Raw genomic sequence first — 16,625 nt, 5'->3', positions numbered from 1 at the left:
TAGTATTAATTAATCTCATTGCACTGCACTTGGCTCAGAATTGTTGTTTTGAAAATTACTTAGAAATAGACTTTTTTTCCCCCCTTTGTTTTTTCCCGACCCCTCAGGTCGAAGGCCAGTTCCTGTCTGTTGTACACAGACCCGCGGAGTCGTTACCTGGTGCGTCTTCCTGCGAAGCTGCCTGGCATGCACTACAGCGCAGACGAACAGTGCCAGATTCTGTTCGGCACCAACGCAACCTTCTGCACCAACATGGAGGTAGGTGGCAAAGCTCGCCCGCTTTCGTTTTATTCCGATTTTCTCTTTATAAGGTTACCATTATAGGATTTGGCAGCAGCGCAACAATCTGAGAATGATAGAGGTGTCACTAAATTGAGCATTACCTTTACTCAGCCAGCCAGTCAGTTTATTACAAGAGATTTTGCCAGTTTTTGGTTTTGCTTGTTTCGCTATGCTTGGAGCATACAGCTCAAGGACAGGACCTTGGGAAAATCAGTGTTTTTCAACACTGCTAATTTTCACTCCATGGCCAATTTCACATTTGTAAGCAAATGCTTCTCCCTGCCCAATTTACTGTACACTATTTCTCTGCCAGCAATGCAGCCATTCAGTCAGTCAGCTGTCAGGGAGAAAAGCCAGAAAATTTATAAAATAAAATTTAGAGCTTCCAGCATGTCTCTTCTAAGTCGAAGGACCTGGATAGCAGTAGTACAGCATTTAAAAGACTACACTATTGAACAAAAGGTTGCGAGTTCAAAACACAGGACTACCAAAAACTTGTAACGCTCAACTGATCAGCTCTCTCCTCTATTATAACTCTGTACTTCTTCTGATTCTACCTCATTTTCTTTTGAATCATTAGCATGAAAAAGTCAAAGGAAGTTTGAAATTGTCTGCAGTTCATTTCCTTGTTTGCGGACCTGCAGTCACATTTGGATTCTCCTTGAATACTTTCCATTTCTGTTCCACATACAAACTCATCCTTAATGGCTTCCAACAAGGATTTTAGTAAACCTAGTGATCATTGCTTTGAAAGGTGCATGTCTTTTCCTCCACACACATCAGGATTTATAGTGAACTGAAATATGTCATGATTACGTTACAACTGAAATGGAAACCTCCGTTTGAATAAAGGTATAAACCCAATCACTGTATCTTTACAGGTACTAATAACTTTGGGGTATTTTCCAATTGGCAGTATTCAGTGAGAACTGTTCCTGCAGCATGTCAGCCAAATGGAAGATGCCACCCAGATAAACTTTTTTTATTTTTATTATTATTATTTTTTATACAGGTGAACAGGCGGTCAAAAAGCCCTTTGACATAATTGCCAGTGTTTTTTTTTTTTTTGTACATGACTGACTGCACTCATAGAGAAATGAAGACAATAGAGAATGAACGTGCCTTCCTTAACTCAGGCAGGTAATCTATGATGCACAATTGGCTCTGGCAAATGTGATTTTGACATTTCAATATTTTTTGCAACATTTTCCCAGTAGGTTATATCAATTTGTATTATTTTTATTTTTCATGTAATGTATTGGTAGTGCCAGTGCTACAAAAGTGGGTGCTTTAAAAAAATTGTGGCCCTTTTATATGCATAACATGTGGCTCAGGTGGTAGAGTGGGTTGTCCACTAATCCACTAATCGTAGGGTTGGCAGTTCGATTCCTGGCCCACATGACTCCACATACCCAAGTGTCCTTGGGCAAGACACTGAACCCCAAGTTGCTCCTGATGGCATGGCAGCTCTGCTACCATTGGTGTGTGAGTGTGTGTGTGAATGGGTGAAAAGTGCTTTGGATAAAAGCACTATATAAGTACATACCATTTACCATTAAATCAGGATTAAAGAAAAATAGGAGTGTTAATAGGAAATAAAAGCACATGTGTAGTGTTAGACCTGCCGGTGATTGCCAGATTTTAATTTGTTGATGAAATATAAGTTGTGTTTTTAACCATTTCTAGTTACATTTACATTTTACATCTACATTTTATTCATTTAGAAGATGCTTTTATCCAAAGCGACTTACAAATGAGGAAATACAAGCAAAGCGATATATATCAAGCGGAGAACAATACAAGTAGTGCTACAGAACAAGATCTTTAATTGAGTTCTAGAAAAGCAAAGTGTGCAGAATAGACGTGTAAGTGCCAGAGTAGATTTTTTTTTTTTTTAAGGATAATGTGGGGTTGACATTTTAGGGGTTAGTTAGGTGTTCACGGATGAGGTGGGTCTTTAGCTGTTTTTTGAAATTGGTGAGAGATTCTGCAGTCTGAATTGAGGTTGGAAGTTCATTCCACCACTGAGGGACAGATGGTGTGAAAGTTCTAGAAAGGAACCTTGAGCCACGCTGAGTTGGAACAACTAAGCGTCGGTCATTAATTGATCGCAGATTGCGTGAGGGAACGTAAGCCTTCAGGAGAGAGTTGAGGTAGGAGGGTGCTGTTCCAGACAAGGCCTTGAATTCGATGCAGGCGGCTACAGGAAGCCAATGGAGGGAGATGAAGAGGAGTGTGACGTGGGTCCTTTTGGTTTGGTTGAAGACGAGGCATGCTGCTGCATTCTGAATCATCTGAAGGGGTTTGATGGAGATAGCTGGGAGGCTCGAGAGTAGTGCGTTGCAGTAGTCCAGTTTTAATATGACAAGAGCCTGGACTAGTAGTTGTGTAGCCTGATCGGTGAGATAGGGTCTGATTTCCTTGATGACATTGATGACAAATAGTTACATTTAATGTTGTGGAGTGTTCGTTAGGAAAGGGAGTTCGTATGATAATGCAGCTATAAACAGTCATTTGCTCACATTGGGTGAGTTTTCAAGCCTGTATAGTCTTGGGCATAAGTAGTCCCTGTATCAGTGGCCACTTTGAAGGGAATTTGTACAATAAATCTTGGGTTGTGATATTTTTTGCTCACCAACATTTCCTCTCTCCAAGGGGAACTAGTTTTCTTAGCATGCTGTGGAGTGAGCTGTTTTAAAATATCTAATGAGAGACATGACCAGTGAGATTTCAAACAAAAGCACGCTTTTCAGTAGTGAGTGAAATGTACTGTACTCAGGGCTTATTACATGTATTCATTAAGTGAGATCATTTGAACAGCTCCCCTCGTTCATTAACAATTTTAGCATCCTTGTATTAAGCAGGGTGGCTGGTGGCATGGGTATGGTTGCTGCCTCACAGCTCCAGGTTCCCTGCTTCAGTCCTGAGCTTGGGTTACTATCTGTGTGGGGTTTCACATTTTCTCTCTGTGTCTAGTGTCAGTTTCCTCTAGCTTACCCGATTTCCACCCCCAAAGATACCGGTAGGTTGATTGGTGACTTTAAGCTGCGCCTAGGGTGAATGTGAATGTGTAAATGTGTCTCATCCAGGGTATATTCCCACCTTGCACCCAGTATTCCCGGGTTAGGCTCTGAATCTACCATAACCATGTGGTTACTGAAAAAAAATGAATGGATTAAGCAGCCTGATTTATCCCTCTGAGGGGACCTTTAAAGGTTCTGTTTGAAACCGTACAACAGAGGGTTTAACTTTCAGAAAGGTTCCAAATAAACCCCCTAGGAAGCTCAGAACATCCAAAGAACCCTTTTTTATGAGTGTACAACTGATCGGTCTTCTTGCGCAAGAGCATTTAACAGCATTCAGAAGATTGTGCAAGACAACAAAATTATCCCTGGGGCCACTGGATGGGCAGAGCTTCCAGGCTGTTCTCTACACATTCATTCCTTACCTTAGTTCTTCTGTCCTGAGGAAGAGTACAGGATGTACTTTAAATCTCTGGATCTGTCCCGCTGACAGCTTTATGAGACTGGAGGAGTGTATAGTGAAGAATAGGTTCTCTTGTCTCCTCTTTCCTTCTTCCTTTCCTGGACCTTGATGTTCCAGCACCAACGCCATAAAAGATGGCATACTTAGTGTAGTCCCCCCCCCACCAATGGACTTCTAGGCTGAACAGAAGTGGTTTAGGTTTGATCCTAGACCTTACATTATCAGTGTATCATGTGATCTGCCCCTTCCCATTGATGCAAGCAACTTTCAAGCGACACATTATCATAAATTTTTAATGGAAGTGTGTGACTGTGATTCTAGCAACAAGTGATGGGTCGGATGGGTACGACAACAAATTCAAATTATTGGCTTCGATTAATCTCTCTCTCAAAGATTGTTTGATGCCCCCACCATTCTTGCACAGGTTTTAGCTGTTTCTTGCATTTAGTTCCTATGGACCTCACTTTCAACTGGACTTGCCTCTGATTAAAGAAAAAAATGGAATGGAAATATACAAATTATGTGTGGAGTGGCATGTAAGTCTGCCAGTACAGATAATTTATGACAGTAACCAGGAGTCTAGCATGTTTTATCGTTGCCCAGAGGCTCCTTATTGGACTAAGGCCGAGGCTGTAGTTGTTTTTAACCATGTGTATGCAAATCTCCTGTGTTTATTCAGTGTGTTGATTTTACACATGTGACAACATGACGGTACTTCTCCTCCTCAATTTCTGTCATTGGTAGGACAAGAGAAATCTCTTTTGTCAATATGATATTGGTTTAATGGCCTGATCCACCATCTCTGTTGGTGCCACCACCACTGTCTTAGCTTTATTCTCCAAATACAGTATCGTGGCACATTTAACTTCACTGCTTAGCTTGTTGTTCAAAATCAGTGGAAGTGTTCGAGGTTGAATAGTGTTGCGCAAAAGTGACAAGTGATGATCTTAAGTGATGAACTGTCTGTCTTTTCCTTTTCCTAATGTAACTGAGGCACAATTACACTCCTTTGTTCCTTAATCCTCTGTTCCATGAGTATCAAGTTCGCCACACTGTCTCGCAAATTAAAATAAAAGGTTTTTTTATGTTCAGGAGGCGCCTCAGGTGAGGAAAAGATACAGAACTTGAGCGCTCTCACACCTGTTGTTTAAATGCTTTGCATTCCAGCGACAGGAACTTGGCAACGGTTCTGCATTGATGGTCCTAACTATGAAATAGCTATGAAAGTTTTGCTAAGCTAACCCAGGTGGTTGTGTGATTTCAGCACCTGATGTGTGCAGGCCTGTGGTGTCTGGTGGAGGGAGACACATCCTGTAAGACCAAACTGGATCCACCTTTGGACGGCACAGAGTGCGGTGCTGATAAGGTAATAATCATCTAAAGGCTGGGGGGTATTATCTATTTAATTTTTTTTTTTACACTGAAAGATGTCCCTAGATGCAAAAAAGATTGAGAATCCCTGATGAGCAGGTCATTGGGAATATTGTAATAATGTACTAAAGACTGATTGATGTTGTTAGTAACAGTGCTCCTCTTCATTTGTGTGTGTGTGTGTGTGTGTATGTTAGTGGTGCAGGGCTGGTGAGTGCGTCAGTAAGACCCCAATCCCTCAGCACATGGACGGAGACTGGAGTGCATGGAGCCAGTGGAGCATGTGCAGCCGAAGTTGTGCTAGTGGAGCTCGATTCAGGCAGAGGAAGTGCGATAACCCTCCGTAAGTCTTCTGAAACACACACACTCACACACACACACACACAGAACAATAAAATACTGATGTACTGTATGTGGAGTACCAGTCTAAGTTACAGAGCTGTTGACAGCAGCAAGACAAGGGGTCTCTGTACCTGTTTGTCCCAAAAAAGCGGCATGATCTGTGTACCTATCTGTCCTAGTAAAGGAGGCATGGTCTCTGTACTTATTTGTCCCAGTAAATGAAGTGTGGTCTCTGTACCTGTCTGTCCCAATAAAGGAGACTTGGTCTCGGTACCTATTTGTCCCAGTAAAGGAGGCATGAGTTCTGCACCTGTCTGTCTCAGTAAAGGAGGCAAGGTCTCTGTACCTGTCTGTCCCGTTAAAGGACACATGCTCTCTGTACCTGTTTATCCCAGTAAAGGAAGCTTGGTCTCTGTACCTATTTGTCCCAGTAAAAGAGGCTTGAGTTCTATACCTGTCTGTCCCAGTAAAGGAGACAAGGTCTCTGTACCTGTTTGTCCCATTAGAGGACGCATGGTCTCTGTACCTATTTGTCCCCATAAAGGTGACGTGGTCTCTGTACCCATCTGTGCCTCTGTGTCTGGGAGTCTCAGTAAAGGACGCACTGAAGGCTTGAAACTTTATAAAGTTCTTTTTTTTCCACTCCCAAAATAATAATGACTTGCACCACACTGTATATTATACCAAATTGTATGAACTAATTGTATTGTATATAATTTCCACCCTACACTACATCATTTCCCCTGCTACAGCTTAATGCAAAATCCTACAACTAGCACACTATAAACAAAGCAGCTCTTACAGATCCCTGCAGAATTACAGGTTCTTCTTGAACACACCCTCATCCTGCAGTCAACAAACACGCTCTAAATCATGTTTAATTTCTGCACCAGTGCTCTCTCAGGACAGTCACAGTCACGACTCACTCCAAACCTGAACTGCTTAATGGCTTTGTTTGGATTCTGGAAGAAATTGAATTCCCTTATTACACTGCTGATGATTTTGACACTTTGAGAGTTAATTCACAATGGCAGTCAGCCTGCTGGTGTGTGTGTGTGTGTGTGTGTGTGTGTGTTGGCATGAACACTTAGGATGTAATAATTCCTTGGATGAGTAGAAAATCCTCTTGTTGCTCTTTGCCAGTACAGGATGCAGTGCTGTAACGAGGTGGTCCGAAGGGTTTAAGTACCGTATTTCCTAGATTAGTAGCTTTTTTTTCATGTGCTATGACATAAAACAATATGAAATTGTTTTTCCTTACAAATATTAGAAGCAACTGAGGAAGTGAAATCACATTTGATTAGATACTTTCATCCTCTGCATGCCTGAGGAACATGTTGTCTATGTTATCTCATTAATCACAATGCAACATTAATCCAACTTATACAATGAAGCAATTTATAAATTAATTGCACCTCATATACACACACACACACATGCACGCTCCTTCACACACTCATTTACTCCCTCACTCGTCATTTAATCATCACACATTCACGTTAACACACAGAAGATTTCCTCCAGGGGGTTCTCATACAGTAGAGATTTTCACTTGCATGTTTCAGTCAAATGTGAAAATTATTTTCTGTCCTGGGAAACTGATCTCCAACTCACCCGAAAACAGTAGTTTGGCGTTCGCTTCATGTGATCTCGGGTGCAACTGCACCATGTGGGAAATCCATCTGTTCCTAGGGGCTGGGCAGCGAATAACATGATTGGTTAAAGTTGTCATGATACTTCCTATTTCAAGTTTGGTACACAAACAAACAAACAAACAAAAAAACGCAAAAGACTATACAAACACAAAAACTGAATTTTTAAATACAGTGCAAAAAAATGCTAAGTAAGTAATACACCAATGAAATAAAGATTAACAATATACATTCATAAGAACAATAAAGGGATGTTTCTGCTATTTTTCTTTTTACAAAGACTTATAAAGGTGTTTTAATTTATCTGTGGATCAGAAGGTATTTGCCTGCAATGATGATGTCCTCCACAAGCCCAAATTCCATCCAAGGGACTTCTCAGGTGGCTTAGTGGTTAGCACGTTCGCCTCACGCCTCCAGGGTCCGGGGCCATGTGTGTGCAGAGTTTGCATGTTCTCCCCATGCTGCAGGGGTTTCCTCCAGGTAATCTGGCTTCCTCCCTCAGTCCAAAGACATGCATAGTAGGTAGGCTGATTGGCATGTCCAAAGTGTCCGTGGTGTATGAATGGGTGTGTGAGTGTGTATGTGATTGTGTCCTGTGATGACTGATGACCCCGCCTTGTGCCTGATGCTTCCTGGGATAGGCTCCAGGTTCCCCATGACCCTGAAAAGGAGTAAGCGGTAGAAGATGGATGGACGGATGGGACTTGTCAGTCCTGATTTTTTTTATCTTTTTATATATATATATATATATATATATATATATATATATATATATATATATATATATATATCCTAATTCCTAATTCCTAATTGATTCATGCTATATCAGAAATGCTCCTGAGCCACCCAAAACAAATTTTTGACCTAGACTGTTGTTTTTTTTCTTTAGCTTTTTATCAACCAAGAAGGCCAAAGAAAGGTTATCCATTTGAACAACAGAAAAAAGAGAGAGACTTGGTTGAAAGTTTTAGAAATCTTGTAAACTTGATGGCAACAGCGAGCGTGCTGGAAGACTGAACTCTTAATTCAGGTCTTGATCCCGTCTGCAGCTTTTCAGACCTCTGGATTATGATCTAGTCTGCGGTTTTGTCTGTGTGTAAAGCGAGAGGAAGCCCTCGGGCCAGAAGAACATGTTCCAGCATGGCTGCAGTGGCTCAGAGACTAATTCACTTCTATGTGGTCCTGAAACAGACTGACAGAGTTATGAGCTTTTAAAAAGAGGTCACTTCTTCTGGTCATAAGCCACCACTCTAGAGAACTACACATAACAGGAATGATCATCCAGATCACACAGTGTGTGGACCAGGTACTGACCTCGAGTCAGGACCCTCAGGAAGCTCTATTGTACCGCATGACCACGGAACTTTTTTAGTCCTTCCATTTCAACTAATACCACAGGTTCTTTTAGTTTATCTTCATATCAGTATGTATAAAGAGGAGCATTCTTTGGTTAAGGAAACTAATGGAATATTTTTTTGGAAAACAGACTAAATGAGAGAACTGGTCTTAGACTTTATTTTATCAAACCAATGTAGAATCCCCATTTGTACCCTGTTTTACAAATCTTATAGCAGATTTTAAGGCATGTCCTAAACCTGGGAATAATGTTATTCTTAATGAATTCATTGTCTACATTGTTATAGCATAACATTAGTTATTAGTTAATAGTTTGGAAAAATCTAATCAAATCTGCATATCTTCCCTGTAAATGTAGGTAATCAGCAAGTAAGGTTTGGTGTTTGAACTGTGTGTGTTTTGTATTTTATATACAACTGTGCACTAGAGTTGTAAGGCTAATGTAGCTAACAAATAATGGAAGTCTATCTCCCCCGAGGTCTTTGTAAATATCTTCCTCTTACTGCATACAGTTAGAGGAGCAGTTTGTAATTATCAGCGCTTGCTGGTGCTTTGATGAGTCATCCTCACCCTATCACATGACCCCACCACTTTTGTTGAAACTATATCTGGCTTTTGAGTTGCCAGGGGAAAATGGGCAGAGCTTAGCAAAGTTAAAAGGTGGAGCAACCTTCAGTGTCGAAAAAATATAAACAGAAGCCTTACCTTGCCTTTTTAAATACTAGGATTTGATTGCATATTATTTTAAGTATTACAAACTGCAAAGTGATCAAGCCATGTCTAGGTCCAAAGTTTGGACATCGTATCGGAAGTTACGCAGATGATAATATACTTCTACTCTGAACTCAAATATTTCAATATAGACTCTCTCTCTGCTATGTTAAAGTGAATCACAAGGCTACGGGCTGACATTTTGTTTTAGAATTATAATTGTTTTATAATGATATATTTACATACATTTTCCAGGCCTAAGAGAAGGACTGATAATAAAGACTGTAACAAAAGCAGAATAAAAAGGACTAAAAATCAACTACACTACACTAATAGAAGTGTTGTTTTAGAGGCAAACAAATGTGAAATAACATTCTTTTAAATATTATTATACACAAGCGTGACATACTGTATAGCAATGAAACTATTTTAAAAGAGTTACATGTAGCAGAACTAAAGAAGGTGGTTTAAGCTGTTTGTTCTTACACCCTTATCATGAATCAAGAGGCAAAATCATAAATTGCCCCAGTATCAGTTCCAAATATTTATGCCCACAAGGACTCCTGGATCCGTTATGATTTCCCTGTGGAACATGTCGGAATGAGTCTGAGTGGGGATATTAATTACATGAAGGCTTGATTTACAGCAACAAATACTGCTTCAGGACACCTCTGTTTAGCTGATTTAATTAAAACTAATATAAGAATGAATTGAATGCTTTCCTTTTCCTGAAACAACAGGCCTTGTTCCAGTTCTGTGAGGCAACATATCCTGCTTAAATTCGTGCTGCTTAGAAGTATAATGCTAACTAAATGCTCTTGTTCTAATTGACTTCTCCAAGTCTGAGCCATTAGACATCACAGATAGCATCTGCATGACCTGCTGCTATATTTGACTCAGTAATTAACCTGTGACCTTCAGTCTGTCTAAAAATGAATCATTTTCAATTTCAACTAAATGAGAAGTAATGCAAATTTAAATGAGGGGTTCCAGTGAAGGAGATGTGGCCACTGAACCTTTTAGTCCCACTGATAGAGGTGTGGCCTCTGTACCTGTCAGTCTCAGTGAAGGAGGTGTGGTCTGTGTGCCAGTCAGTCCCTGTAAAGTAGGTGTGGTCTATGTGCCTGTCTTTTGCAATGAAGGGGATATGGCTTCTGTACCTTTTAGTCCCAGTGATGCAGTGGTGCTGCATGTGCCTGTCTATCCCAGTAAAAGAGGTGTGTCCTATGTGCTTGTCTTTTGCAATGAAGGGGACATGGCCTCTGTACCTTTTAGTCCCACTGATGGAGGTGTGACCTCTGTACCTTTCAGTCCCAGTGATGGAGGTGTGGCCTTTGTATTTGTCAGTTTCAGTAAAGGAGTTGTGGCCTATGTGCCTGTCTTTTGCAGTGAAGGAGGTGGGGCCTCTGTACCTGTCAGTCTCAATGAAGGAGGTGTGGCGTCTGGGCCTGTCACCCTTAGTAAATGAGGTGTGGCCTCTGTGTCCATTAATCTCAGTGAAGGAGGTGCGGCCTCTGTGCCTATCAGTCCTAGTAGAAGAAGAACCCTTATTTGTCACATATATATTACAGCACAGTGAAATTCTTTTTTCGCATATCCCAGCTTGTTAGGAAGCTGGGGTCAGAGCATAGGATCAGCCATGATACAGCACTCCTGGAGCAGAGAGGGTTAAGGGCCTTGCTCAAGGGCCCAACAGTGGCATTTTGGCAGTAGGGTAAATGAGGTGTGGTCTCTGTGTCCATTAGTCCAAGTAAAGAAGGTGTGTTAGGGCCAATGTAGGAGCCATGGCCTCTGTATCTGCCAGTTCCCTGGAGGAGTGTAGGCATGGCCAGCTCCAGTGCTTGTTCACTGAAGTCCACCAAAGGAGACCCCTCCCACTCCTCAAACATGTGATGACATATAACATAAGGATGGTGGTCATGGAGCTACATGACACCTACATACATAAAAAATAATATGTAGAACCCGGTGTGCATGGGTGTGAAGGAAGACTTGGGAGGTGGGCAGAACTTCAGCAGAGCTCCTCACTCAACTTTATTTTGACCACACTTTTCAGAGCGTTTTCAAAAACTCAACCACAAGGTTCAAAGTTCACGCTTGGCCAGCTGTGTGTGTGTGTGTGTGTGTGTGTGTGTGTGTGTGTTGCACACTCTGCCAGCTATGCCGCTCTCTCTCTCTCTGGTTATGGCAGTCACTGAAAGCACAAAGAAACACACATAAGTAGAAACGCACTGGCAGTAATAAAACACAGATTGAAATCATCAAGCTTCACCTGCCGATTCAACCCTCCTCCTCTCCATCCGCAGCTGATGCTCGACCACACCCCACTGCCACATAATACTACTTTATTACAACAGGCATCAGCTGTTATAGAGCCTGCATTTGTCACTTTGGTGTCAAATGGACTTGAGACAACTGATATCATGATTCTGCATCTCTGTATTTCAGGTGTGTCAGAATTCCATTATAATGATCGGCTTATAGGTAGGTGTCATGTAGCCTTATGGAAACTGGCCTTCGTGTAAATAGTTTAAATGGTCTGCACTTATACAGCGTCTTAAGTTTAGAAGACTTAACACAAACACTCAGTCACTCAGGTGCCTATGCACAGGTGTTAAGTAATTTTGTGTTGTGTTGTTGTAGACCTGGTCCTGGAGGGAAACAGTGTCTGGGGGGCAGTGTGGAGCACAAAGTGTGTGAGGGTCCTCCATGTGCCAAGGGCTTGCCTACATTCAGGGACCAGCAGTGCCAATCTCACGAGCGCCAGGCGGGCAAGAAGAAGAGCCAAATGTGGGCAGCTGTTATAAATGACGGTGAGGTCACACACGCACACACACTCTATCCTGCATAATATTCATTTGCCTTCAGGCATGTCATTGTTACAGACACTGATAGAAAACAACTTGCAACATAGATTACTTTATTACGTAGTGCTCACACACGTATATACACATGCCACTATTTTTCATGTGTGAGTGTTGGTTTGAGTCCCTCCCAGTGTCAAGGGACTGCTGTAAATTATATGTCAGGCACAAGCCAGAACTTTCCTCCCTCTTTTATTATTTTTTCCAATAACATACCAAACAAAACAATCATTGCATCACCTAAGGTCATAAGCCCATATAATGCAGTTAGGCCATAATTATTTGGACACAATTTTTGTAATTTTGCCTCTAAACCACCACATTATCATTCCCAATAGGAATTTAATTGCACCCCATAGTAAACTAAAGCGAAAGGAAAAGTTGGCACAACACAGTTCTAAAAATAGAAAATTATTTATTACTTGTTCTCACCACAGGTGACGTTTCGAGCCCAATGGCTCTGCATCAGACAATGAACACATACACGGATGAACCCTTATATACCCAACAGAACTACATCACATGATCCGTCACATGATGAATCACAAAACTGGGCTCAACACAAGTGCACCGAACAAATCACATAACTAGAATACAAGTGAAAACATCAACAAACGGAAAACAAACATATAAAAGAATAATTACCTACAAAAGAAAATATGGATACATCAAAAAATATATCAAATATCGATCAAAAAATACCCAACACATAAACAGGTAGTTATCCCCATGTGAACTACCATTGATTGAACATGGTAGTGTGGTCACTCAAACCAGTCTGGCCCTGATCCCGCTCATCAACAAGTCATTTATGTCCTCAGAACTGCCAATCACTGAATGTTTTTTGGTTGTTCACACCATTCTGTGTAAACTCGTGAGGCTGTTGGTTCTAAAACACACAAACCAGCCATTCTGTCATCAGCAACCATGCCATGGTTAAATAATGTGTGATGTAAACATTATCTGAAACTCTTAACCTGTACCTGTAACCTTTCATGTTAGTAGTATGGCTTTGTATGGGAATTGTATGTTGTATGGGTGTTGCCATTTGCACCAAAGTCATTCTAGGCTGTAGGTATCTATCGTGGAAGGCTTTGTGAGAGTAGCATGAATTTTTTATATACAACATGGTTTCCTATGAATGTCCTACAACAGCTCATGGGAATTTTGTATAAGGAAGAGTCCTAGTCCTTATTCTGTCTTCAGAAGTGGAAAAAAAGCTTAAACCCAAAAAAGCTGCCTAACTAGGCTACTTCCTCTTGAATGGAATGTAGGGGAAGTGACACTGTTACTGTTAAAGCTTCGAAATATTGCAACTCGCAAATGATAAAGCCTCTGTGAAACACACGTTTGGTAACTGCTACAACATACAATAGACTTTGGTTGTCACATGAAAAGGATTCTAGCATTCTACAGAGGTTTTTTTTTTTTTAATTCACATTTCTCAGATTATATTCATTGTTGATTTAGTTTTGATCTAGCTGAATTTCACTGGAGGAAATTATTACAGCTGCCCACCAAATGTCAATTTTCACGCGTGACCCAGTTTCTCATAACAAGTTGAGGAAGAAAATGTTTATTTGAAATGCCACTCACTCACTCACTCACACACACACACACACACACACACACACACACACACACACACACTGTATTACTATCCTTGTGAGGAGCTTCCATTGAAATAATTATTAATGCAGCTAATTAATGCTATGATATAACTGAATCTAACCATAACCTCTGGAACTACAAGAAAAACTCTTGCATCTTTTAGTTTTTGTAAATAGACAGTTTTCCTAATGGGGTCCAGGCAAAACTCCCCACAAGGTCCCCAAAAAGAACATTTTTTCACCACCAAGATATAAAAACAAACCCACACACACTTGTAAGGTTCTTTTGGTGGACCGCATGTTTGTCTGTATTATTTTTCCTCATCTTCTAAAGCCATAATGAACCTGAGACTCCTCTATTTACAACTGAGTCATAATCCCCCATGTGCAGAGCTGAGCTGTTGAGGGTTAACAGCTTTGCCTGAGGCAACAGTGGCCTTCTGGCAGTCTTGAGATTTGTACTCACAACCTTCTGGCCGCTGTTCAGCCTTTGTTGCCTCAGATTTAACATACATATCATTGCTGTCCTGTTCTGTTTTCTTATCTCTGTTATATTATTTTTATCACACCCAAAACACACATTTTCAATCAAATTCCAATGCACTAAAAAGCTTTTCAGCTTGCTGCAGATAAACCTCACATTAAGGCCAACGCTCTGTATGTTCAAGAACCACTCACATCCATTACCTCTGTTTGGACATGCTTTCATCTTCTTCTCAGAAAAGCACATAAAATAAGACTGAGTACACCTGTCAGAGAGGCAGTCCCTGATTTTGCCAGTTCACCAATAGCCACAAACATGTTGAGGTTCAAAGCAGGATTCAGAATGAACAGATGGACTAAGCAGTACAACCTCTCCATGCGGCCACCAGTTTCATTTAGCAGTTGCAGTTACCTTAACCTGACTATGTAAATGTAAACAAATATAAATGCGCAAGCTACAAGTTTAACTGCAGTAGTAAGAAACATATTCTAGAGCGATATACTATTTTCAGCTGTTTTAGTCATTTTAGTTACAATTTACAATGTTTACTAAATGCTAGGTTTGATAATTTGTACTTGAACTTGACCTAAGTTTATATATAAATTGCTGGTTGCCCATTTAATGTAACAGTGCAAATTAGGGCTGAGAAATATGACAATATAACATTGAGATCATGATAAATTTATTAATACATTACAATAGATTTCTGTATATATATATATATATATATATATATATATATATATATATATATATATATATATATATATTAGTCATGTGGCTTTTTTGAAAATTTGATCATTTTTGAATGTCACGCGTTGGAGACAGAGACACATGCAAGTGCAGAATATTAAAGTTTAATAAAGAACAAAGCACAAAAAGACACTACCACAATGAGGCAAAACACTATGGCAAAAACTAAACATAAACCAGAGACCTAAACACAGCAACAAAGACAACGGCGAAGAAAGACAAACGTAAGACAAGGAGTGCAGTGCAAACTGTGGCTATATACACGAGTGCTCGTTAACAAGAACGTGATTCAGGTGCAGGTGGTCATGTGACCACCTTTTTCAGTATTAACAATTGGCTTGATGTGGACTATTGTTTTACTTTTGTGGAACCAAAAACAATGGCATCACTAGTGGCCAGAAAAAAATGCCTAGAATGGTATGAAGTAAAGACTGGGGCTTACCTCCTTCTTGCCCAGACTGTAGATGCTTGGGCATTGGTCTCACTAAATATGATCTTGGTCTCGAATTAATTTTAAATTTAATGTTTGTCGTATCTTTTCTTTTTGCACACAGAAAGTTTGACACAAAGTAATTGCTTCTTCTAGAAAACACAGCCTAATCACTGGCATAGTGTACAAATTAATTCAGCTAGTTGAACTAATGGCTTGTCCTCAAAAAGGATTTATTTGTTTTCTGTGTCGATCTTGACTCGGTCTCACTATTGCTTAGACTCGATCTTTACGCCACTTAAGACTTAGCTAGTCCTTAGACTTGCTCATTTAAAATTAGAACATTTTGAAAAACTGGAAAGTTTAAATTTTAGAAAAATTTTAAACAAAGAAAGGAAATCTTCAATATATTGTATATATTGGTAATAAATATAAAAACAATATTTAATATTAAAGATACGCATTATTTCTAGATCACTATTTAAAATTAAGCAAAATCCTTTCTACAAAAGGTCAGAATTTCCTTGAGTCTCATCTCTTCATTAAAGATGGTGACTCTGATCGATTTGATATAACATGGACTGTCATTATTTACACGAACTGTCATTAATGAAAAAGGAGGACATTCCAAATTAAGAAATTCTGAAATTCATGTAAGTATTATACTTTCCGCTCAAGTTATTGCTGATAATGATAATTTGTCATGCAAAATGTTCTATTAAATTTTGTATGCCAGAGCCATATCTCCCTGCAGCTCTCGCCTGGTTTCCCACTGAAGCAGGTGGACAAACCCCACAGAGCAGGGTTGAGCCTGGTCAGTACCTGGATGGGAGACCAAGTGGGGAAAACTGAGGTTGCGGCAGAAAGTGGTATTAGTGAGGCCAGCAGGGGGCTCTCACCCTGTGGTCTGTGTGGGTCCTAATGTCCCAGTATAGTGACGGGGACACTATACTGTAAAAACAGCGCTGTCTTTGGGGTGAGATGTTAAACTGAGGTTCTGACTCTCTGTGGTCACTTATTGTAAAAGAGTAGGGGTAAATGGTCTGCACTTACAGTGAGGGAAAAAAGTATTTGATCCCCTGCTGATTTTGTACGTTTGCCCACTGACAAAGAAATGATCAGTCTATAATTTTAATGGTAGTTGTATTTGAACAGTGAGAGACAGAATAACAACAAAAAAATCCAGAAAAACACATGTCAAAAATTTTATAAATTAATTTGCATTTTAATGAGGGAAAAAAGTATTTGACCCCCTCTCAATCAGAAAGATTTCTGGCTCCCAGG

General features: G+C 40.2%; 1 protein-coding gene across 3 annotated transcripts in view; it reads left to right on the top strand.

The window, feature by feature from the left end:
• Positions 1-16,625, top strand: part of adamts17 (ADAM metallopeptidase with thrombospondin type 1 motif, 17) — a 154,952-nt gene that overhangs the window by 78,654 nt on the left and 59,673 nt on the right. For all 3 annotated transcript variants that reach the window (XM_053635236.1, XM_053635235.1, XM_053635234.1), the window contains exons 10-13: positions 108-258; positions 5,033-5,134; positions 5,337-5,482; positions 11,844-12,013. In XM_053635236.1, coding sequence (XP_053491211.1) covers positions 108-258; positions 5,033-5,134; positions 5,337-5,482; positions 11,844-12,013 — 569 coding nt within the window. The remainder of the gene's footprint in view (positions 1-107; positions 259-5,032; positions 5,135-5,336; positions 5,483-11,843; positions 12,014-16,625) is intronic.

This window comes from Ictalurus furcatus, chromosome 10 (assembly GCF_023375685.1).
Source record: "Ictalurus furcatus strain D&B chromosome 10, Billie_1.0, whole genome shotgun sequence".
NCBI lineage: Eukaryota > Metazoa > Chordata > Actinopteri > Siluriformes > Ictaluridae > Ictalurus > Ictalurus furcatus.
The sequence above is the reverse complement of the archived record's forward strand: the minus strand, read 5'-3'. Positions and strand labels throughout refer to the sequence as shown.